The following is a 23,954-nucleotide window of genomic DNA, read 5'->3' on the forward strand; positions in this document are numbered from 1 at the left end:
TAAGTGATGTGACGTCAATAAGTGATACCTTATATCCAACTTTAAAAATAATTTAATTCTATTCCATCGTGTCCTGAAATACTTTTCAGTTAATAGCTCCTACATTGGACTATCATAATAAAATATTTCTACAGATTTTTTTATTTGTACATAATATTAGTTACATAGTCCATATATACGACTTATGAGCTGAATTTAACATTCAATTATGGCACTTATTACGAAGAAACTCGCGAAGGTGCACTTCACTAGTTTTCTGAATGAACCGAGGGCTGAAATTAGCCTGAATATTAAACTACTTAAACGGCATCTTTGTGGGCCAACCCGGTAAATTAACCGGTAAACTTTTAGTGTCTGTCGAATAACTTAGTTCCTTTCATTTATAAAAAACTGTCCCAAGAAATTACATAAATTCATTCTTCACTCAGTGGTTTCACCCTTTCAGAAAACGTTAGCCGCTTGTTATTTGCTTAATGACCTATAACCACAAATTACCACGTATAAAGACTGTTTTCTTATACATCATCGTTTGAGTCCATTAATTTTACATTTACTAATCGGAAAATTTTAATGAAGTGGTTTGTATGTGGATGGGAGAGAGAGATTGGAAGATAAGATAGATACCTACCCTTTATCTATACATATAATAAATCTGTAGAAAGGTCAATTCTGTACATTGAAAATATTGAAAAAATAAATAGCAGGGGGTGTTACTGGATCGATACCAAACACAAAAATGTGATTAAAAAAATTTTTGTCTGTCTGTCTGTATGTTCAGGCATCACGTGAAAACTAACGGTTCGATTTTGATGAAACTTGGTATAATTATACCTTATTATCCTGGGCGTAAAATAGGATACTTTTTATCCCGAAAAAATACGAAGAAAAAAAATCTTAATCTAAATTAGTTTATCCATAGACGTTGTTCTGTAGAACCGCGAACACACGTTGCGTTACCCGCAGTGGATTTAGCGCCGTAACCTGTAGCGCCTAAAGTCGGCTTTGGCTTGAACCGTTTGCTGCACAAGCGGGCCGCTACTAATTACTATGAAAAAAATACTACATAGCTACATTAATTCCCATCAAGCTGAAAATGAGTATAATTATTTAAAACACAATCAAAAGCATTATTTCAAAATTCCCCATGATTCCGGTTTAAGGAAAAAAATTTACTCACGGACAAAGGTAAAAAATGGGTGTATCGCAATTTTCTTTAAAACGGTAAGTTTTTCAAATCGGAAAATTACCTCAGACATAAATTGTAGATCATAAAGTTATCTATAAAAAAGGTATCAATAATTTTTTTCAACAAAGCTACCGTTTCTGTGATATAACGAGTTGCAAGCGTCATAATATGCATCCGTTTCCTTGCCACCTCTGAGGTAGTGTACTATTAGCGCGTTTTTTTTAACATTTTTATTATTAAACTTGAAAAAGTCTGAAATAGGTTAGAATAAACACGTGTTTTCACTACGCAGTGGCACTCAAGACTAACTTTCGCATTTATTATTTAAAAAAATAGAATAACCCTGAGTGAAGAAAATCATCTTAGGACAATAATAGAGATTACAATTATCAAATTCAATGCAATAATCAAATTAAAACTAAAACTACTTATAAAAAGAAAGAAAAAAGATGACTACAAACTAAAATTTAATTTATAAATTGTACAGTCCTTGCATAGCATCAACATGCGGGAATGTGCCCAGAAGGCTGGCAGCATTGCCAATTCGAATGGCAAAGCTGATTCTCTGAGCCAGATAATTTCCAGCCCTCCGGTCAAGAGATACCTCAATTAGCTTTTTCGACAATTGTCGGAAAAGCTGATGGGCAGATAGGCCCCCCGGTCCCAGAGTTTCTACCCCAAAAGGTTCAAAAGTATAGATATTACCGATAACTACATACAAACATACATACATAAAATCACGCCTCTTTCCCAGAGGGGTAGGCAGAGACTACCTCTTTCCACTTGCCACGATCCCTGCATACTTCCTTTGCTTCATCTACATTCATAACTCTCTTCATGCAAGCTCGGCGGTTTCGGGTACTTTTGACCTGACCCTTTACCAGGACGTCCTTAATTTGATCAAGATATGTTCGTCTAGGTCTTCCCACTCCGACCTTTCCCTCCACACTCTCCATGTATATCTGCTTAGTCAACCTGTTTTCATTCATCCTCTCCACATGACCGAACCATCTCAACATACCCTTTTCTATTCCTGTAACTACATCTTTCACATCACAACATTCCCTTATCGCGCTGTTCCTTATCCGGTCACTCAATTTCACACCCAACATACTCCTTAACGCTCTCATTTCCACTGCATTTATTCTGCTTTCGTGCTTCTTTTGCCATACCCAACTTTCACTCCCATACATTAATGTCGGGACCAACACGCCCCTGTGCACACAAAGACTGCTCATAAAGGCATGCAAAGCTCCATTCACCATGTTCCTCGCGTTCACTCTCCTTTCAATATCACTATCACACACTTGCCATCTGATGTAAACTTTGATCCCGATAACTACATATTTGCGCCTTTTGAGGTTTTTTGCCTCATTTGAAGCAGAACAGCCTTAGATTAAGTAACCTAAAGATGAGACGGCGCAAGTGTGTCGACACAAGTAGCATCCCACACCAAAGGCCGCCCCAATCTCCAAGGTACCAAAGTCATACCATCCGGTCTCTTGGCATCATCCCGAGCCAGACCGTTTGGTTCTAGAACGGCTGGAACATGGATGGTGGCAAGAGCACGGAGGATTATATCATTTAGGGCGGCATGGCGCCCTAAACGGCCGGCACTCCTAGGGCATAAGAGGCCGTGGTGTCCATAGCCGACAACGGTATCCCCGCAAGGACAACTATTATTAAAGACTAACGGTATTTCATGTGTTGAGCATTCTGAGATAAAGCAGCTATACGAGCCTAGCCACGTACACAATTAAACAGAGAGACAGATGTTGTCTCAAGGTTTCACTACAGTATAAATGAAGGGACTGGGTTTCATTATACTTATGTATATTTTATATTTTGAATTCAAGTTAAAATTACCGACAGAACAATATTTTTACTTATATTACTGCTACATAGAGTAAATACGATACGAGACGTGCTTATGCATAATATGACGCTTGCAACTTTTGGCATCGTAATATCTCAGAAACGGTAGCTTTATTGAAAAAAAATTTTGATTCCTTTTTATAGATATCTTTATGATCTACAATCTATGTCTGAGGTAATTTTCCTATAAAACTTACCGTTTTGAAGAAAATCGTGAAAATCCCATTTTCTTACCTTTGACCTTGGGTAATTTTTTTCCTTAAACCGGAATCATGGGGAATTTTGAAATAATGCTTTTGATTGTGTTTTAAACAATTATACTCATTTTCAGCTTGATGGGAATTAATGTAGCTTCATTCCTATTTTTTGGTCTAAATTGACCGGACTGAAAATAAAATGGAGAAATAAACCATCTACGCGAAGACCGACATCCGCGCGGACGGAGTCGCGGGGGAAAGCTAGTTTCAAATAAAATTATAACAATAGATTTATCCTAAGCTTATGTTAAGGTAATGTACCTACAAAAGGCGGCCTTATACGCATTCTACAATTTCTTCCATACATATAAGCACATCTTACCCCCTACGGAGTAGACAGTGCCAAAAGTTGTTGTTTATTGGCCAATGCCTGACAGAGGACTGCTGAGACCAAGTAATGATGATAAGAAATGCAGTAACATAAATTTTCTAACAATGAAGTCATTTTCAATACACACACTAATATCCCTAGGCTTACAATGTACACCGTATCAACTTCCTTACACCCAAAGGTACACGCTGTTAATCTCGTCTTGAAGACAAAGTTGGTTTTCTTTTACAGCCGGGGGATTATGCCACTTCGGAAGACTTTGTCGAGAAGTGTATCAAATGTCTGCGCATAGACTTTCAGCTGAATATATTATTGCCACGGGATCTTTCTTACTTTACATTAACACTAGCGCCCAGCCCCGTCTTCGCACGCAAGCCTCTTTCCAACATATTAAACTTTTTTACGATTTCATAACTCTATTATCGTGTAAATATTTATACCATAAATCATGATTACCTATGATAATCTAAAAATTGATACGTCATGTAAGTCTTAATCAACAATTTGATAGCGTCCGAATTAAAACTACGAACCTGGCGTCTACGCTTTTTAACCTGAAAGAGTAAATTTTCATAAAATACAGACACATTAAATTGCTTTCAAACCACCTGCGCCTTTTTGCCCTGAATCATTTAGCGTGCATCCACTCAGCCCGCAGTTAAACCTGTCATCTTTAAATCCACGCATTAATCTTTAAAGAATTACGGTCTATGAAAAATCCAATATGGGTTGGGTTGCAGAAAAGTTGCGGATGTCAGCAGACGAAAGGCGTTTCATGTAAAAACCTGACTTACCCAAACCAAGATCACGGTCAAAGGCGTCGGTCCACATCAAAAAGATGAGGATGTGACCGGGGTTTACGCCAGGTGAAAGAATAAAACAAAAAGGATCCAATATTGGCCAGGCTCCCCTGCAAAGGTTGCGTATGTCAGACGGGAGTCGCTTCGTGTTAAACCCTGACTTACCCAATCCAAGATCGTGATCATAGTGCTTCACTCCAAAGTGGTGAAAATTTAAACAGGACAGGAGTTTTAGATCCATGAAAATTCATTCGACAAAACTGAATGGGTATGACCCGGATAGATTGAACGATTTCATTGACCATTTTCTCTCTCGTATGTCTTGTTATCATCATAAATGTTACGATGTGATTTACCGTTGCAGAGTCGCGGGTTATAGTTCAAAATTATGTCTTAACTGTTATAAAACTTGTATAGCGTGGGAACTAGTTATAAAACTGTTATTACCAAACGTGTCGTGTGGAGTTAAATCACGGTGATGTAATGAGAAACAGTGTAAGGAATGAGTCGGTCGCCCACATGACCACGAACCAGTGAATAATGACGTCCCTATTTAACGGTCGACCCCGATCTCCTGTATGGTCGGAAACCACACAGAGAAACCATCTTTTAATACTGTACTTAGTAAAGTAATGATATCGTGAGACAACTTTAGGCAACTGAATTTAACTATAATCTGATATGGGATAGGTTTCCTTGTAAAGCTGAGATAAAAAGTTAACTTACCTTCTCCTTTCCAGGTGAGGACGCTACCGGAACTAACGCCAGAAGGATGATGATGATGTACCAACTATACTAAAACTGTTTTAAGTGAGTACACTTTTTTTATACTGACCTGACAAAGAAAACATTGACGGTGTAAGGCGTAGTATCTTGTGCTACGTCTGGTTGCGTGTGATTGTAATAATGTCTTGCATGAGAGACGGCAGCCACGGCCGCCAGTCGCTGCGAGCTGCCCATGGCCCAGCTGAGCGGGCTCCGCTGGGCGCTCACGGCACCCGCCCCAACCAGCAACCAGCAACGCCAACGAGCCACAACCGAACCGCGCGGCGCCGCTTGTGCGACTGCCACCACAACAATAATATTTATCTTCCTTTTTCAAATTCTCAATCAAAGAGTTTCTCATGCCCTATTCAACCAGTTCTTAAAAAAGTTATAAGCTTTTTTTTTTCTCCGAAGAGTTTCTCAAATATATTTTCCAGCCAGCACGTGAGTTCCTCTTTTGCTGCAATCGCGGCGCATCTGAAACAATATATTTCAATGAAAGCGCTGTTAATGCCAAATTATGCATTCAGAAAGTTGTAGCTAACGAATAGCTTAGTCTAATTGAATTCGAAAAGCATTTTGTTCCGATAATGAATTGAGCGGGCTCCAATGGTGAATGGTGCGTGATCTAACTGCGAAGAGTTTCGCCTTCCCGTTGTTGGACCAAAGAACAACAATAATTCTAATTAAATGGGCGCTAACAAATTCTGTTCGTTTCTCGGAAACTTTTAGCGAATTTACAATTGAATGTCGCCGATGAAGGGTAAATTCATCTTTGATTTCAATAATTTATCGTTGTTCAGATGTTTATTTTGTCTTATTATTATCGTTTAATGTAGCGACTGCAAACCCTTAGAAACATCCGTATTCACTTCTAAAGTTAGAACTTCTGCATTATGTTTGCTGCTCTCACCATTTTAATGAGGGCGAAATTTGAAAGTGTCGAAATATAATTAAATTTAATTGCATGTCCGTCTATATTTTGATGAACAACGCGAGAATCATTGCCTGCGTTATGAGGACCTTGTCAATCCTAACCTCAATTTTATATTTTTTTAAACTATTAATTATTATTAAGATAATTGTGTTTTTATAGTGATATCATCATCATTTCGGCTGTAGAACGTCCACTGCTGAACTGTATTCAACGTTTTTATGGACAGTCGGTTAATAGCTTTTTGCTTAAATAACAATTTCGTTCTAAACAAGGATTTAAAATTTTCAATTTATTTTGTAGCTAAGAGTCTAAGTGAAATCAGAACGGATTGATTAAGAAAAGTTACTGACCTACTGAAGCTTACAGATTTAAAGCTTTTATATTTCCGGCTTATTTTACGGTAGCTTTTTTATTTCCCTTTAAAAATAGAACAGGTTGAAATTTTTTACTAAGAATTTTAAAGTTAATAAACTTTAACCTTCGTCAACATGTTTTACTGAATGTTTTTCAATACAAATTTGTATTGAAATCAAAGCTTAACTTATAAATGTTCAGTTGTACAGAATTGGTACCAGTGGGACAGAAGAAGTATTTTAGACGTGAATATATTATGCCAACTTTACGTCCATCAAAGTATTATAATGAATCGCCCCAGAACACACATAAGCAGACTTAAAAAACATCACGTTAATGATAAATTATTTTGTAAATTACTCACGCAACACCTAATCAACAATCCATTCTACTTCACCGTCTTATTTGAAAAATATAAGTATGTAAAGCGTTCTCCTAATCATATGTAATGCAATTCTATAGAGAATAAATAATTTTACCGTCGCATTTTTAACTCATAAATGTAACAAGCAAAACAATTATGCTAAATAAACATCATAACAATCATAGTAAGCCAACTTACCTCTCAAATCAATCAACTATAATCAGCTAAAACGTTACTTATAACAAATTTCGGAACACAACTAAATTCGCGTAATTTACCGCGCGAGTAACTTAGTTGTCGTAAGTTTTAAGCGACGCGACGCGCGGGTACGGGATGCCGCGCGTTAGTGAGAGCCGCCCGCCCTGCGAGCCAGTGTTGGGCGGCGCGACCAATGTTGGCTCGAGTTGGTTGTTTGGTGTACGTATGTTGTAGATGTTGGCAAGTTAATTAAAAGTTATAAATAAAAATGTTTTCTAATCTAATAGATTACAAATCATAATTACTTGATGTCAATTTCTGGAATGTTTTTAATTATTGTTATTTTAATTAGTAATTGTTATGAATAAAATGTCTTAATCATAAGGATTTTAATTAAAACAATGACAATTTTACTGTTTAGGGTCATTAATTTCTGGTTCTGATAAATAAATATTGTTGAAGTACTTTTTTTACCAACATTTCAACGTATTTACGTTTGCGATTCCTATCTTCATCTAAATTATTTTTTAATAGTCATATAATATATTCTGTATAAATCTCAAAAAAAAATTCTCATTCAACTATTAGAAAAATCACAAAATTCATACTATGGGCAATACACAACATTGGCCCAACCTTTGAGCCAACATAGTCCAAAGCTTCGTCAAACAACGCCCGTTCCTATCACTCCCTCAGCCGAGCTTGCCCCGCGACGCCGCCCCGAGGTACGTAAACATTCATTATTACACACATACACACTTTCAGGGTAGGCAGAGACTTCATTTGCCCTACACACTTCTCTTTTTCATCCACATTTATCTATTTTCAACATACTCGTCGGTATAATACTCTTGACCTGACCTTTCCCAAGAACGTCCCCTATTTAATCAAGGTACGTTCGACTAGGCCTTCTAACATTCTCTAATACATTTCTGTCCACAATCAGGCTGACGGTTAGAGGTAGGTAGAGGCTACGTCTACGTCGCTTACTTCTCTTTGTTCATCCATATTCATCAGTTCCCATTCAAGCTCGACGGTTTAGGGTACTTTCCCAAAAACGTTCCCGATTTTAATCGAGGTACATTCAACTAGGCCATCCCACTCCAACGTTCTCTTTTCTACTCATTCATAACTATGCGATTCTATGCCTTAATTCAAGGCTATAATTATATGATAAGGCTCACCCCTCGAGACCCATAAAGGTCGAAAAACAATATTCTTTTTCCTCGACCTTAGGGTTATTTTCAAACCTTAATAGTATTATATAATGCAGAATAGTTTATTTACCTGTAACTTAATTAGTTTATTTCAAATTAATTATAGACTGTTACGGCCTGTGCCCCACTGAACAGTGGGCTACAAAGATAATTATACCATCTCCAATCCTCCATTACCTACGACGATGGTGTATTTTTCTATGTGACTACCGTACTAAGTCTACGGTGAACTAGTTTAAAATGACTCTTAAATTATTGTTGCCTTTTATTATGATGTACTTTTTCTGTCCGAGCCATAAAATATTTTGTATCGTATAGCTGTAACAGTGTAACTTTTCTGTAGTCGGTGTGTGAACTGAATTAATTAGCGTTGCTTTTGAAACGAAAGTCAATTTACTAGGACGATGGCAACTATTCAACTTAGTAATAGCTGTAGAGCACCGCAGACCGCCCCGCGGCGCGATTGGTTTTTGCTCTGTTTAATATAATTTCGTGGCGTACTGTACCACATTAAACTTTGACAAGATTTCAATTTAAAACTATGATACTAGGTTAATAAGGATAAAATTTGAATACTAAGTGATGCTAATACTAAACATCGTTAGGAAACCTGCACATTCAAGCAACTGGATGTGTATCCATGATCCAATAAGGGGATAGGTTTCCCATGCAAAGGTTGCGAGAGTCGCTGCCTGACTCATTCAATTTAGTATCTAAGGTCAACGTCGTACCCCAGGCTACTCTCCAGAGAGAGGATGTAACCGAAGAGGAGGAAGAAGGATAATAAGGATTCTACCTGGATCATGTGCTTCTTGTAAAAACCTGTCTTACCCAATCCAAAATTATCGTTAAAAAGAGGCAACCCAGGCTCCTCTCCAGAGAAAGAGGATGTAACCAGTATTAACGCCAGGAAGATGAAGAAGAATAAGAATTATGTGTTGACCCTCACTCAACCAAATATCTTTCTTAATTAACTGGTACCTACTCTTTTGTTGTCGAAATGAAGAAGAATAATATGTTGACCTTTTCTCTCTTTTTCTCATGTATGCCTGTACCCAGTTTCACCCTCCGCCGCTGTGCTTCGAGGCCTAAGGTTCGCTTCCCGACCATAATGTTTTGCCCCTTTAGTTCTGAGAAATTCTATTTCAGTTAAGATATTTTGAGATTCCTTAGGGATCCTTCGAATTTAACGAAGGCACAAAATATACATAATTATCTCAAAAATAGAAGTTAGTTAGTTAAGATATAAAAAAGGCTTTACAGTGGGCGGCAGCTAAACCAAAAATACTACTAGCTTTTTCCGCGCACTTCGCTTCGAAATGATTTCCATTCAATGCGGCCGCCAAAAAAGATAAATCATATCAAATACAGCTAAAGAATTGCTGTACAAAAATGTTGTTCTAGTGTATAATAATGTCAGAATAGACCAATAAAAAATTCCAACAACAGTAATATTTCCTATATCAGCCCTTTGTCAGTCAAAATCGTAACTAAACTCATCTGTCTGACTGATACGCCTTCATCTTTCAAGTCCGCCCTTCGATTGTCCGGCTACTCACAATACCTATCGAAGATTAGGGTATTTGTAAACATACGCACACAGGGGAATGTTTTTGTTATTGTCCTTGCAAATCTACATAATTATTATTTCTGAATAATTATGCACATTATTATATACTTACATATAATCACGTCTTTATCCCTTACAGGGTAACAGGTGGCTTAATGATAGAATTCAAATTCAAATAGTAATAACCTATCACTAGCTAGCCCATTGCCTAAAAAAGTAATTTTGCAATGAACCTTGTATATGTATTGATACCCTAAGTGATATGTGTATGACATCACAAAGGCTGTTGATGAACTACATAAATCTTGCATTTGCCTGGAGGCTATCAATCAAATCCTATTTTTAAACCGAAATCCTTTTGTTGTGGCTGCTTTTAGCGCTTTTATTTATATTTATTTATACACACGTGGATGTAACACAGAACTTGAAAACAATAAATTTCGGTACTAATAGTTTTAAATCATTTTTGTGTGTTTTTGATTGCATATGACTTGATTAATTAACAACGGAAAATTCTTTAAATAATTCGAATTATGAGAAAGACACAAATTTGTGTTGTTAAAAGTTTCTAAGGACCAAAGCACAAGAATTGCCCATTTAATAATTAATTAAACTTCCTACGCGTAATAGTATCGGTTTCATATTAGTCACTCACTCATAATTGCTTCCAATCGAAATCGGTTTCTTAATTCCGAAAGTTAACATACATACATAAAATCACGTCTCTTTCCCGGAGGGATAGGCAGAGACTACCTCTTTCCACTTGCCACGATCTCTGCATTCTTCCTTCGCTTCATCCACATTCATAACTCTCTTCATGCAAGCTTAGCGGTTTCGAGTACTTTTGACCAGACCTTTTACCAGGACGTCCTTAATTTGATCAAGATACTACGTTCGTCAGGTTAACCCTACAAACAAATTCATATTTATAATATTAGCGCATGTTTGTTTTTACCGCTTTCTGTCATCATGGCCATACACGTTATCAATTAGGTTACAAGTTTGCAAGTTGTCAAACTTAACCTCAAACCTCAAAATAGCATGCTGATTTGTGAAAACTGGTTCACAATTTTTTTTTCCGCTCAACATCTTTCTAAAGGGGCAATTCGCTGGGTCAGCTTTTTTGTTTTGTACTAAGTCGCGGGCAACAGCTAGTCTTGACTATACAGTGTTGGCAACATTTAGTTTAGCCTGGCAACACTGACAATTCAATCAACTATTAGTAGTTCTAAAATATAACCTCATATTCAAAATGGCATTCTCATTTCTGATTTCGCTCACCAATCGCAGGAAGAATTTCCACCCGCCGATACGTGCTCTGATGAAATCGTAACAATTGACTAGCGTTTTTTTTGTTTTTCGGAAAATAAAAGCCGAACATGAATGTCCGTTGGAACCAATTGGAAACTTTAATTAAATAACTTTGTCATTTTGTTTGAAATATGAAAAAAAACATGTATTTCTGTATTTATCAATTGTTGCGTGATTGTTATGTGCAGTGAAATAAATTAGTTGATTGTTCAACAAAATTTACAACAGATATTTATTATACATTTAAAAACAAGATGATAAACCGTTTACAATTTATAAAACTAATTAAATTAAGAAATTAACTAAACAAATCCCTAAAATTTGGTGTGGTTCACGGCACCATTAAATTAAAAAATAGGTCCACTCCATCTCGTTCCCATGGACGTCGTAAAAGGCGACTAAGGGATAGGCTTGTAAACATTGGATTCTTCTTTTAGGCGACGGAATAGTAACCTGTCACTATTTGAATCTCAATCTTTAAGCCGAATAGCTCAATGTGGCCTATCAGTCTTTTCAAGACTGTTGGCTCTGTCTGCCCCGCAAGGGATATAGACGTGTTTATATGTATGTATGTATCGCCCTAAAATGCTTTAAATATGCCTTAAATCATTCGAAAATCAATTTCGGTTTTATTATCACTTTCATGAAACTGTTTTTTTTTTTAATCATTTATTCAGCATTCTTACAACACATACAAAATATAGCTACCGAACCTTGCAAACCTAGCATGGTTAATCTATGTTCGGTGAATAGAATAAGCACCTCTCTCTGGCGTTGGTCCCATCATCACCTTTCTGGAGGGGAGCCCAGGGTACGAATATACGACCATGACCTGGATTGGCCGAAAAGGTTTTTACAGTGTTAACGTAGTGACTCCCATCTGATCTCCGCAGTTTATTGCATGGGAACCTAACTCATATTAAGATCATGGTTACACATTCAGTTGCCTTAATATGCAGGTTTCCTCAAGATGTTTTCCCTCGCCGTTAAGCCTTCGGTTAGCATTTGATTCCATATTACATATTTCAAAATTGCGATGCCCAACACGGTTCATATTATACCTATTTATAAGCAGTAACTGTAATTCACCTGATGTACTTTATGATATGCTATAAAGATTTTGAATTTGAATACTAATTTGAAACAAATGCATATCACTCTGAAGAGCGTCATTGGAACATGGCCTAGGTAGGATTTGAACCTGTGCCCCCACACACATTATTTCCGCATTTTACCCCGACAACCGACGCTCTTCTAAACTGTAACTAGCACATCACAATACAAGAGTTTATTATCTCGCATATACTGTAATATTCATAATATCTCATCCATAAATGCATGTTACATATCGTTTTCTATAGACACATACATCTTTCCGATCGAGACTGAAGTCTAGGCTAGATTGAATGCCTACGTTTATTTCTTTGTACCTATTTTCTTGTTTTCTATTATAGGAAGTTGAATTTGTTCTTTGTTGAACGATAGATTAAATAAAAAACCGGCCAAGTGAAAGTCGGACTCGCGCACGAAGGGTTCCGTACCATCATCACGTTTGTTACTTAAATATTAATTTTTTATATTCACGTTTCTACCTGTTTATTGATATCGACCAAAAAGTTGCTTAAAATATGATGGAATGCTATGCAATTTCATGAGCTTTTATGACAACGCCATCTAGCGCAAACCGGTAAAACTACAACACGGTCAATTCATACAACAAACAAATAAAATAACCTTCTTTCGCATTTATTAAATGAGTTGGGATTTTATTAATATAACAAAAATAAATTTACTTGTTTATCCCACCACTTTAATTCAGATTATTTTTAATATACTTTTTGATTATCCAAACATGCCTATATGTACTTATTTGCACTAAAATTGAGGAAACTCACGCGATGGTGCCGTTATTTTGATTGAAATAAGAAATATTGTAAACATTAAGAGTGTTGGAAACATTTTATCACAGATAATAATGTCATGGTTGGAAGACACGATAAAATTAACAACGAGTATAACACCAGAACATCAAACATCTGAGACACCAATATTAGCAAAAATATATCCTGATCTGGAACTTGAACCCCCCAAAGTGGAAAACTGGTGCATTAACCACGGTTTTGTAAGTAATAAATCGACTGGCGTAATACAGTCACAGATATCCATGCTAAGTATATCGAACAGTATAAACTTGGGATTCTTCTTTTAGGCGATGGGCTAGCTACCTGTCACTATTTAAAACTCAATTTCATCATTCATTATCGAGATGGTTGACTCTGTCTACGCCCTGAAGCATAAAGACGTGATAATATGTATACTATATGTATCGGAAAGACAGGCAAGAATTCTTTACTAAACATTGGACCCACTTCAACCGCGACACCTGTCTACTAAGTGTAGAGCATTGCTTCAAAATGGTCGAGAGAACAGGCTACTTAACTAGCCTAGTAAGTTATGTTTTGAAACTATTATATCAATAATTATTACCTTACCTTTGCCTTAGTAACAATCTTTAACAAGTTCATCCATTTCTTAAAAAATAAAGGACTAGTTGCTCATAAATTTTACGAGTTTACTTTCCCTGTACTAATGCATAACAAATTCATTCATTTGTTAAAAAATGTACTTATGTAAGTTTTGATCACATATTTAATCTCTATTTATTTTACATAATAATATCACATTTTTATATTCTACCACATTATCGTTTTAAAAAAACAAATCTTATTAATGTTTTAATTGTACAAATATTAAAAACATCTTTAATATTTTCTCATTTCACTCGCACAATATAAACTTCGCTGCCTGGCGACCGCGTCCGCTTCCAAACCTTATGCACTCCCAAGTTTAATTTACTTGTATTCGGTGTCTGGCTGGCATTTTGAGTTATTGAAACTACGTGGAAATAGCACTGGTGGATTTTTGTTTTCAATTTGCTCGGTGAATCGCAGAAAAACGAGATTTTACTCGAGACTGGTATTAATTCTGTGTGCTGTATGATGATACAGACTAAATAGATTTAGTTTACATGTTGTACTGAGAAACTTAACTGAATATCCTTTTGCTTTTTGTCTGCGCATATGATAAAATTCTAATTTTAAATGAAAAATATCACTTATCCGAATGTCATTAACGAAATTAATAATTCTGTCTTACAGCTCTTACTGTGAGATGAATAAAGGACAAAAGCAAAGCTAACCTAACCTAAATGCTAAACAAAACCAAAAATGGGTTTGCGTTAAAGCATTTGAGTATGCGGCAAATTTCAGTAGACTTTTATTAAAACAACATACATATATAAGAACGGAATCTGGTATTCTTCAATTTCGCTTAAATATAAAATAAGATGTAAAGCACTATATGTTTGTGAGAAAATTGATTAATATTTCTAAATTGCAAACATATTTATTTCCCAAAAAATACAAATGATGATTTTGATCAGGGCGAATACAGCCCGTCTATTTCAGATGGAGTCGAAGAACTAAGAGCATTAAAATAACATAAAATTCCTCCAACTACGCAATGTAAACAATCGCCATTTCCCTGAAGAATTCATTCCTACATTTGCATTATAATTAAGATGTCCGTCCTCACTGATTTATTTCACTATTTATACATTAATTTGTTTCTTCAGTGGATGCCGAAATGCGTTTTCTGAGCGAATGATTTTGAAATGCTTTTCATCCGCATTTATGTATTTTCCTTTTACTGCATTTTACATATTCCTTTGTGTGTTTGTTTCATTCTGACAGTTTCAAAATCACCGAAACAAAGTCAAAAGAACAAAAAAAAATGTTAAAGCCATACACTGAATTCATCAATCATAACATGGTATAAAATAAATACGTTTTCGTTTGTATACCTTCCTGATGGGGTTTATTTGTTATTGTAATTAGATTTTGACGGCGATTCTAAGAAATATTTCATACAAACATTAATTTCATTGTAAAAATTAATTCTGAATATTAAACAAATAACAATTCACATTTTGAAATGACAAAAATATTTTAAGAAAACATAATAAACGTCTGAAAATGTTAAATATTTTAGTACACACACACATAATCTCACGAATTCATCCCTCATAGTGCTGACAGAGTCCAAAGTTTGTGACTTTTTACTTGACTAATCTTGTAAAACACGATCAGCTTTTTTTTTCAGCTTTATTATGAAATAATATTAATAGAAAACGACAGGTTGCTATGCCATCGCCTAAGTGAAAAACCCTAAGTTTATAAGCCTTATCTTGCTCAAACAATATTAATTGTGCCGTGTGGTTCTCGGCACTTAAAAGGTGACTAAGCGATAGGGTAATAAACTTGGGATTTTTCTTTTAAGCGATCCTGTCACTATTTGAATCTCAATTCAATCATAGACCCATACAGCTGAATGTGGCCTTTCAGTATTTGAGAGACTGTTGGCTCTGTCTATCCCGTAAGGAATAAAGACGCTAAAGACAATATAATGTAACAATATTATTTTCTGTTGGCGTGCGGTAGGTAGACACCTTAATGTCTAGACAAAGGTAACATATTTACGCCCCTAGTCTTAGTTACATCCTTCAAGTTTGTTCAACTTTTACTAACCTCGTTTTTTTAATGACACGGAAAATATCCATTGACCTTAAATTACTTTCGCATTCAAGACATTCCAGGATTCGTCATTCATATTCAATTGAGTATTTCCGCTTGACCCGGGTTCACTCTTAACACAAGTGGTTAAATGTTATTGTATCTTTCTCTCTTCTCATTGTGTCCTTCAATTTCATTCATTCAGATATTTGCATCAAGTTCAGTGTGTTCAAAATTGAGTGTTTTTAAGAAAGTAAAAAGATTAGGCAAGTATTACAGTACACCCATAATAATCGGTACAAACTTAACATCTACTATATATACTAATATTATAAAGCTGAAGAGTTTGTTTTTTTGAACGCGCTTATCTCAAAAACGAATTTAATAAAAAAAATTGTGATGAATTGACCATTTATCCAGGAAGGCTTTAGGCTATATAACATCACGCTCCATTTATTTGGAGCAAAGAAATAATGGAAAATGTGAAAAAAAAACGGGAAAAATTATTATATTCTTGAAGGCTTCAATGATGCCCAAAATAACTATTCCACGCGGACGAAGTCGCGGGCACAGCCAGTAGGTACATAAAATCACGCCGTTTATCCGAAAGGGGTAGACAGAAACTACATCTCTCTATTTGCTTCGACACCTGCATACTTATTTGCTTCATCCTCATACTCATCATGCGAGCGTACTCCTGACCTTTTACCAGGACGTTCCCGGTTCAACCTGATTTCTCGGCCAATAATGGAATATTTTAATTATTTATTTTGTTCCAATAAAGTATACTAACCGATGATGCTCTTACGGTGAAGGAAAACATCGTAAGGAAACCTGCACATTCAGGCCACTGGATGTGTAACCATGGATCCAATACGGTTCCGGAGGTCAGATGGGAGACGCTTCGTGTAAAAACTTTACCCACCTAATCTAGGATCCATGGTTAAAGGCATACCCTGGGCTCCTCTCAAGAGAGGTGAAGATGCAACCAGGGCTAAAGCTTGTAAAAATGCAAGTTGATTAAATCCTTTTTTAATCAACTTGCATTTTTACTGAATATCCTCTGGCGTAACATAAAACGTTTGTATGTACATTGTTCGTACATATAATCATAATCACATCTACATCTCTTGCGGGGTAGACACAACCAACAGTCTTGAAGTAACCGAAAGGCCACGTGCAGCTTGGTGGAATTGAAATTTAAATAGTGACAAGTTGCAAATCCATCGCCTACGAAAATAATCCCAAATTTATTAACCATTTTCTTAGTCATTTTTACGTCGTCCATGAGAAAGATATGGAGTGATTCTATTGTAATGTACCACACGGCACAATAGAATAGAATATAATAGATTTATTTTCAAAATTGGATACAAGTTATCACTTATTGACGTCACATCACTTAAATCTAATTATAACTACTACCGCTTCCAAAGCGCATGTGTAGAAGAAGCGGCGGAACAAACTACACTGCAGCATTTTCATCGGACGTCAATATACAAATATAGATCTCTTAAATCTAAATCATGGACGAATGCACATTGTCTACATTAAAAAACATTAATGAATGTAGAACTAGTGCTACACAAATAGAGTGCGACTAGAAGCGTCATACAAATCCTTCATGACTTACCTACCTTACTAACCTACCCACTTAAAGCAGTAAAAAGCTGATCGATGTCTCTGAATAATAAAACATCGTCGGGCCACATTCGTTGGGCCACGTTACTATCAGCTATGTGACGTATGCTGTCAACTTTAAAGTCTTTAAGTCTAGGATCTTAAAGCTCAGAATCGTATGAGGACGTTACGCGATGCGACCCGCTTTAGTTTAGTATGGAATATGAAATTTGATGTAATCCAATTAATTGATTTAATGGTAATATTTGAGTTTGTTATTGAATTTTATTAGCTTAATATAGATCAATTATATGTATTTTGATATAATAAGAAGATGTTTTTTAAGACTATTTCAATTTTTTGTCATATTAACTCGAAAGTCGCCCCTACGACCTTAGCTTTTCTATAATAGAATAGATTTGTTTTCAAAATTGGATAGAAGGTATCACTTATTGATGTCACATCACTTAAATCTAATTATAACTACTACCGCTTCTAAAGTGCATGTGTAGGAGAAGCGGTGGAACAAACTACACTGCAGCATTTTCATCGGACGCCAATTTTCTCTCGTGGTCAATACAAAATCCATCCATAGTTTCGCTTTCCCGATTTTAATAAAATTTTGAATGAATCTATACTATTATTATAAACGTGAAAGTGTGTTTGTTTGTCCGTCATTCACGTTAAAACCACTAAAAATTTTACATAGGTACATATAGTGTGGAGTGAAGTACGAAGTAGTACATATAGTATTTTACCGGCGGAGGAAGCCGCGTACGTAAAATAGTATAAATATAAAATTAAATAGGTAATGTACAACACCGATTTCATGTAAAATTATTTACATGATACTACTCATTTTACTAGCTTCCATTTCTATTGATTAGGTACTTTTAATAATACCTTTTGTCTTTACAAGGCTAGTGGCGTCGCTCACTGCATTAATATAGAAAGCCAGGTGCATATTCCGGAATACACTTGCACCAATAAACTTATTAGTAATACAACCATGAATAGAAATTACAATATCAAGTGTCTTTGTTTCACTTCGAGGAAACTGTAAAGAAATTCCTTGCTACAATCTTCATTTAGGATTTCAACTTTCTTGTCGTCTAGTCTATCTACTATTTTATTAACATATCTATCAAAATCAATATTTTATCCAGAAAATAAGACTTCGCAAGCACTTTTTCACGTATTTTTTCATAATCATTTATATTACATATATTTTTCATGATGATCAGTCTCTTCAAGACTGTTGGCTCTGTCTAACCCGCAAGGGAAATAGACGTGACTATATGTATATATGATTTTCATAATATCCGATCCTGAGAATTAAAAAGTGAGTGATAATGATGTTAAAGATGTAGTCAAGGGTCGTGGCAAATGGAAATCATATATCTGGACTCTGGTTACCCCTTTGAGAAAGAGACGTCAATGTCTCGAAGGACACAGCCAGTTAAATCCCAAGTGTTAAAACCTTTCCCTTTATTGACTTTTACATTCTGCGCGGAACACACACACGCGATGATTTTATCTTCACTACGAGACCAGCATAGAGGTTTTTTCTCATAGCTCAACAAAACACTTTTCCATCCAAAGTCTGTCATAATCTAATGATAAGTAAATAAAATATTACTCAAGCCACGTCTGGGCTAGTTCGACACCATTTATAACCCCGAGACACATGAATACCACACTACTTGGTCAAAACTTTTAGTACATAGCTTCTCAACCTTTGAGGGTCTTTTGCCATTCTTATAAGTATTTTATCCCTCTGGCGTTGGTCCCGTTTTCGTCCTCGTCTTATAAAGTTATTACATCCATACGTAGAGTCACGTTTATATCCCTTGTGGGGTAAACAGACAGCAGTCTTGAAAAGACAGATAGGTCGCGCTCAGCTATTTGGCTTAATGATAGAATTGAGATTCAAATAGTGACAGGTTGCTTCTCCTACTTCCTTCACTTCCCATGTTGAGAATCAGTGGCCAAAGCGTATTGCTGCATACTTTATATTTTCTTTGCAAAAATTCATCTACCGTCATTGTATGAAAATGTGCTTTCCCGCCCAATTTACTGGGTAATTTATTGTCAACTTTTCATACACGTTTACATAATAAATGTACAGTAAAAGCTTATGAATTTATGACGCCGTTACAATATCCTTTTACATTATAAACTAGTTATTGTATAAACAAAGTTAGATACGAGTACGATAATGTTCTTTTTAATCTCTAAACGAATAATAAAATGTATGTTTTGCATTACATGAGTAAAATTATGGTTGCTATGTTTGATGAAGTCTTTAACAGGTGATCTACGGTTAAGGACGTTCTGGTAAAGGGTCAGGTCAAAAGTACCCGAAACCGCCGAGCTTGCATGAAGAGAGTTATGAATGTGGATGAAGCAAAGGAAGTATGCAGGGATCGTGGCAAGTGGAAAGAGGTAGTCTCTGCCTACCCCTCCGGGAAAGAGGCGTGATTTCATGTATGTATGTATGTCTACGGTTAATAGAAGGTTACAAATACTATGTAAATTGTATCAACTTTGTTACGGACTTTTTTATTAAAAAAAGAGGTTAATCAAGGCTACATGGCCAGGTTACATATTATTCTTATCAATAAGTGAGATAAGTAATACAAGTTAATACAATGACTAATATGCGTGACTCGTCAATACATATGAAGTCAGTGAAGTAAAAAGCAACTACAATAGCAGATTTCTACCAATCCTGAGAGTATTTCTTAGAAGTTCATAATAAAATGTGATTTTTTGGCCTGTATTTGTACCTGTATTGTATTTGTGCCGTGTGGTTCATGGCACTTAAGAATAGGACCACTTCATATCTTTCCCATGATTTCGTTAAAGGTTACTAAAGGTAAGGCATATAAACTGTCTTTACTCATTTGAATCTCAATTTCACCATGAAGTCATACAGCTTAACGTGGCCTTTCAGTCTTTTTAAGTTTGTCTCGTTTGCGTCTGTCTGCCCCGCAAGGGATAAAGACGTGATTGTATAAATATAGTATTGTATATATTTGTATCTAGTTCCTGGGCAAAGATCTCCCTTTCCTCTAAAATAATTTAGTATTGCCCCAAAAATTAAGCTATTACCGTTGCTTCATTCTATTCCATACATAATATATACTTAAACCATCATGAAGCCATAATGCTGAACGTGGCCTTTCAGTCTTTCCAAGACTGTTGACTTTGCCTACCCCGTAAGATTTATCGACATAACTATATGTATGTACATAATCGTTACCGCAGCTTCAGGCGCAAAAAAATCGTCGGATCAAACAACACTGTCCTCGTAGCACTATGATCGTAGCAAGTGCTACAATTCTAGTTCTACGTATGAGCTACGAGAGTCGTAGCATTTATCGTTTGGGTTTTACGATATTAAGCGATGAAAATATCGATTCTGCTACTAAAAAATTACTTAATTGTAATCTATACTAATATTATAAAGCTGAAGAGTTTGTTTGTTTGAACGCGCTAATCTCAATAACTACTGGTTCTAATTGAAAAATTTTTTTGCGTTGAATGGACCATTTATCGAGGAAGGCTTAAGGCTATAATAATATATAACATCACACTGCAAAGAAATAATGAAATATGTAAAAAAAACGGGGAAAATTATTCATCCTTGAGAGCTTCAATGATGCCCAAAATAACTATTCCACGCGGACGAAGTCACCGGCACAGCTAGTATAATATAAAAGAAAGTCGCCGCCCTCCTGGGTCTCTTTCTCCTCAAGCTAAGAATTTGATACAGTTTTCAAAGTGATATACAAAACATACAAAGGGCATCGTGCGACTTTAGTTTTTTTTTTATCAACAAAATGTGTGTTATTCACGTCATCACATACGTCACAGTATGCTTTGATAATTTTACCTTCCTATAAATAAACGAAAATAGACCTTCGCCTACAATTTTGAAACTTTGAACTCGATGGTGACGTATGCATAACCGATCTTTTACAACGTGCATCATTTATGCCTGCCATGAAAGTATTTGACGCGGTTAAATTCTTAACATGCTGTAGTTTATAATCTACATTCTATATTTTTACAGCGGGGGTCTTCTGCATTAACCATATCTACTATTTGTTATTTGTCCTTCGACATTGAAAAACCTGCATAAGCATGACATGCCCGTAAAAAAAAAAGCATGCTCAAATGATCATATCAGAAGTTTGGAATACTAAGGATCATATTCTAACTCAATATTCTATTCCTTATAACACACCTCCAATCTACTTACTTGATACCTATTTATAGAAGGTATATGGGTCTTGTTAACGCGCATATTTCATAATTAGCATCTTAAAGTCCCAAACTGGAATTTGCATTAACAAGCTATGCTTTCGCGGCTTTGCCTAAATATTTACTCAGCCGGCAACATAATGCAAATTATTAACGTTCCTTCCATGTGTTTACCTTATCTATTTACTTAGTTTTATATGGATCTCCCTCTTCCCCTAAGGTTTCAAGTTTCTTAAAGTGATGCAATTTATATCGAAATTTATCAATTGGCTTAAATATTGTGACAAGTCCCTCGCCAATGTAACCGCATTTGAGGGTAAGGAAGCATCTTTCAATTATATAAAATTGATTGATTCTATTAAAAGACAAAAAGAAATAATAACCGCAAATAATTAAGATACATATCAACAATCAAAGAATTAGCGTTCAATTGATATAATTATCTGGATCCATATCAAAGAAAAAGTTATAATATCGAATCGCGAAACATTTGCAATGCTCACATCAGATTAAGTATATATGTTACTGTAAAAGCCCGAACTGTGGTAAATCCTAAGATTTTCCGGTAAAACCTAAGATTTACTAACTCTTAATGGCAAAAGTCCGAACAGTTCTTTTATTTCGAACTTTTACCACCATTCACTAGGTAAATCTTAGGATTTACCTCAAGAGCACGGTAAATATTGAAAATGCTAGGTTTTACCAATGATGACTGGTACATATTAGTTTTGGGAATAAAAAAAAATATTATTCTTAATCATTTATTTCTACCTTTAGCATTATAATAGGCATGTATTTATGAATCTTACATAATTATGTATTTAAATTACAAACATAAAATATCTTCTCACAAACATAACGCTTAAGTTGGCTAATTAAATCTCACTAAATCGGTATGATTCTTATAATTTGGTATTTTAAGGAACAAAGTTGAAAAAAAGACAATCGTCATTAATTAGTAGGTACTAAGTACCTAAGAAAAATATTATTTGTTACAACACGGAGTGCTATTGTGGCACTTAGAATTACAAAGTAATCCTGATGACTTGCAAGCGCATTTCTTCGACAAGCATTTTTTGAGACAGTTACATTTTTTGAATCCTTGTCCTCCAGTCAACGACAATTTTCCAACAACTTCGCGAAGACTCACTTCTTTCTCTTTAACAACATCTTCTATCGTAATAAAATCTTCAGAGCATGAGGTAAACTGATTCTGTGTGTAAAGCTGTTTTAGTACTCCAATATTGGTACCTAGTTGGTAAAACTCGTTGTCCTTTACATCTATTACAACTGCAATGATGCTTTTCGGGTCAGTTTTAGCTCTGTCAATGTCCGGTACTTTCAGTCTTACATTTTGGCCAAGTTTCACATTTGGATTTTTATCAGACGACTTAGCTTTCATTTTTTCAGCAATCATTTTCAATATTTACCGTGCTCTTGAGGTAAATCCTAAGATTTACCAATTACATGGTGGTAAAAGTTCGAAATAAAAGAACGTTCGGACTTTTACCATGGAAAGTTGGTAAATCTTAGGTTTTACCGGAAAATCTTAGGATTTACCACAGTTCGGGCTTTTACAGTAACATATATATTTCATATCATTTTTCTTTCGATCCTCTTACTAAGGGCATAAAGCCTATTTTTCTTTGTAGCTTTGGTTAATTTGGCAGAGGTCAGTGTATTCGCTCATCAAATATGCAAGTTTGCAGACTCCGGTCCACTTACAACGATTGCTTACCAAAAACATTATGCATGTAGACTTAAATAGTGACATGATGGACCACGGCGCACTTGCAAATGATCATAAATTTAAAGGGGTTAATTTAAAATTTCTATATGTTTGGCTTTCTGACGATCTGTTCTGATGTTGGGTTGAATTATTTGGTGAATGTTTGTGTAATTACCTTACAATACTGTGTAATTACTTACAATTGTATATTAGGGCTGTCAGATTCTATTCTTCCCAAGGAAACAGGTGTGATTTTATGCATGTTTGTAGAGATAAATATATACATAAAGTGTTTACCATAAAATATAATAATAATTCCTTCATATATTTTTTTTTTTATCAAATTAATTTTAGAAAAAATATTCGTTATTATGGGACATTTCAACATCTCTTCATAATTGTCCTACCTTTTGGTCTCACATTGGTTGACGTTTAAAAAATTACTTACAACTAAGCTTACTGCCGCTTCCAAAGTGTCAGTGCAGAAGAAGCAGTAAAAAACTGCATCGCAGCATTTTCTTCAATAACGTCAACTTCACAATTATCCAAACATAGAGTAGAAATGTGGATATCAGCATTGTATTTAGATTTTTATGTACA

General features: G+C 35.4%; 2 protein-coding genes across 3 annotated transcripts in view; one reads left to right on the forward strand and one right to left on the reverse strand.

Annotated features, from left to right (window-relative positions):
* LOC106137227 (uncharacterized) overlaps positions 1-7,204 on the reverse strand; it is a 39,525-nt gene extending 32,321 nt beyond the window's left edge. The window contains exons 1-2 of the mRNA XM_060949447.1: positions 7,068-7,204; positions 5,285-5,691 (exon numbers count right to left, since the gene is read on the reverse strand). Coding sequence (XP_060805430.1) covers positions 5,285-5,409 — 125 coding nt within the window. The 5' untranslated portion in view covers positions 5,410-5,691; positions 7,068-7,204. The remainder of the gene's footprint in view (positions 1-5,284; positions 5,692-7,067) is intronic.
* Positions 1-23,954, forward strand: part of LOC106137261 (probable beta-hexosaminidase fdl) — an 86,134-nt gene that overhangs the window by 53,247 nt on the left and 8,933 nt on the right. For both annotated transcript variants that reach the window (XM_060949446.1, XM_013338062.2), the window contains one exon: positions 5,190-5,259. The gene's annotated coding sequence lies outside the window, so the exon portion shown is untranslated. The remainder of the gene's footprint in view (positions 1-5,189; positions 5,260-23,954) is intronic.

Source organism: Amyelois transitella, chromosome 19 (assembly GCF_032362555.1).
Source record: "Amyelois transitella isolate CPQ chromosome 19, ilAmyTran1.1, whole genome shotgun sequence".
NCBI lineage: Eukaryota > Metazoa > Arthropoda > Insecta > Lepidoptera > Pyralidae > Amyelois > Amyelois transitella.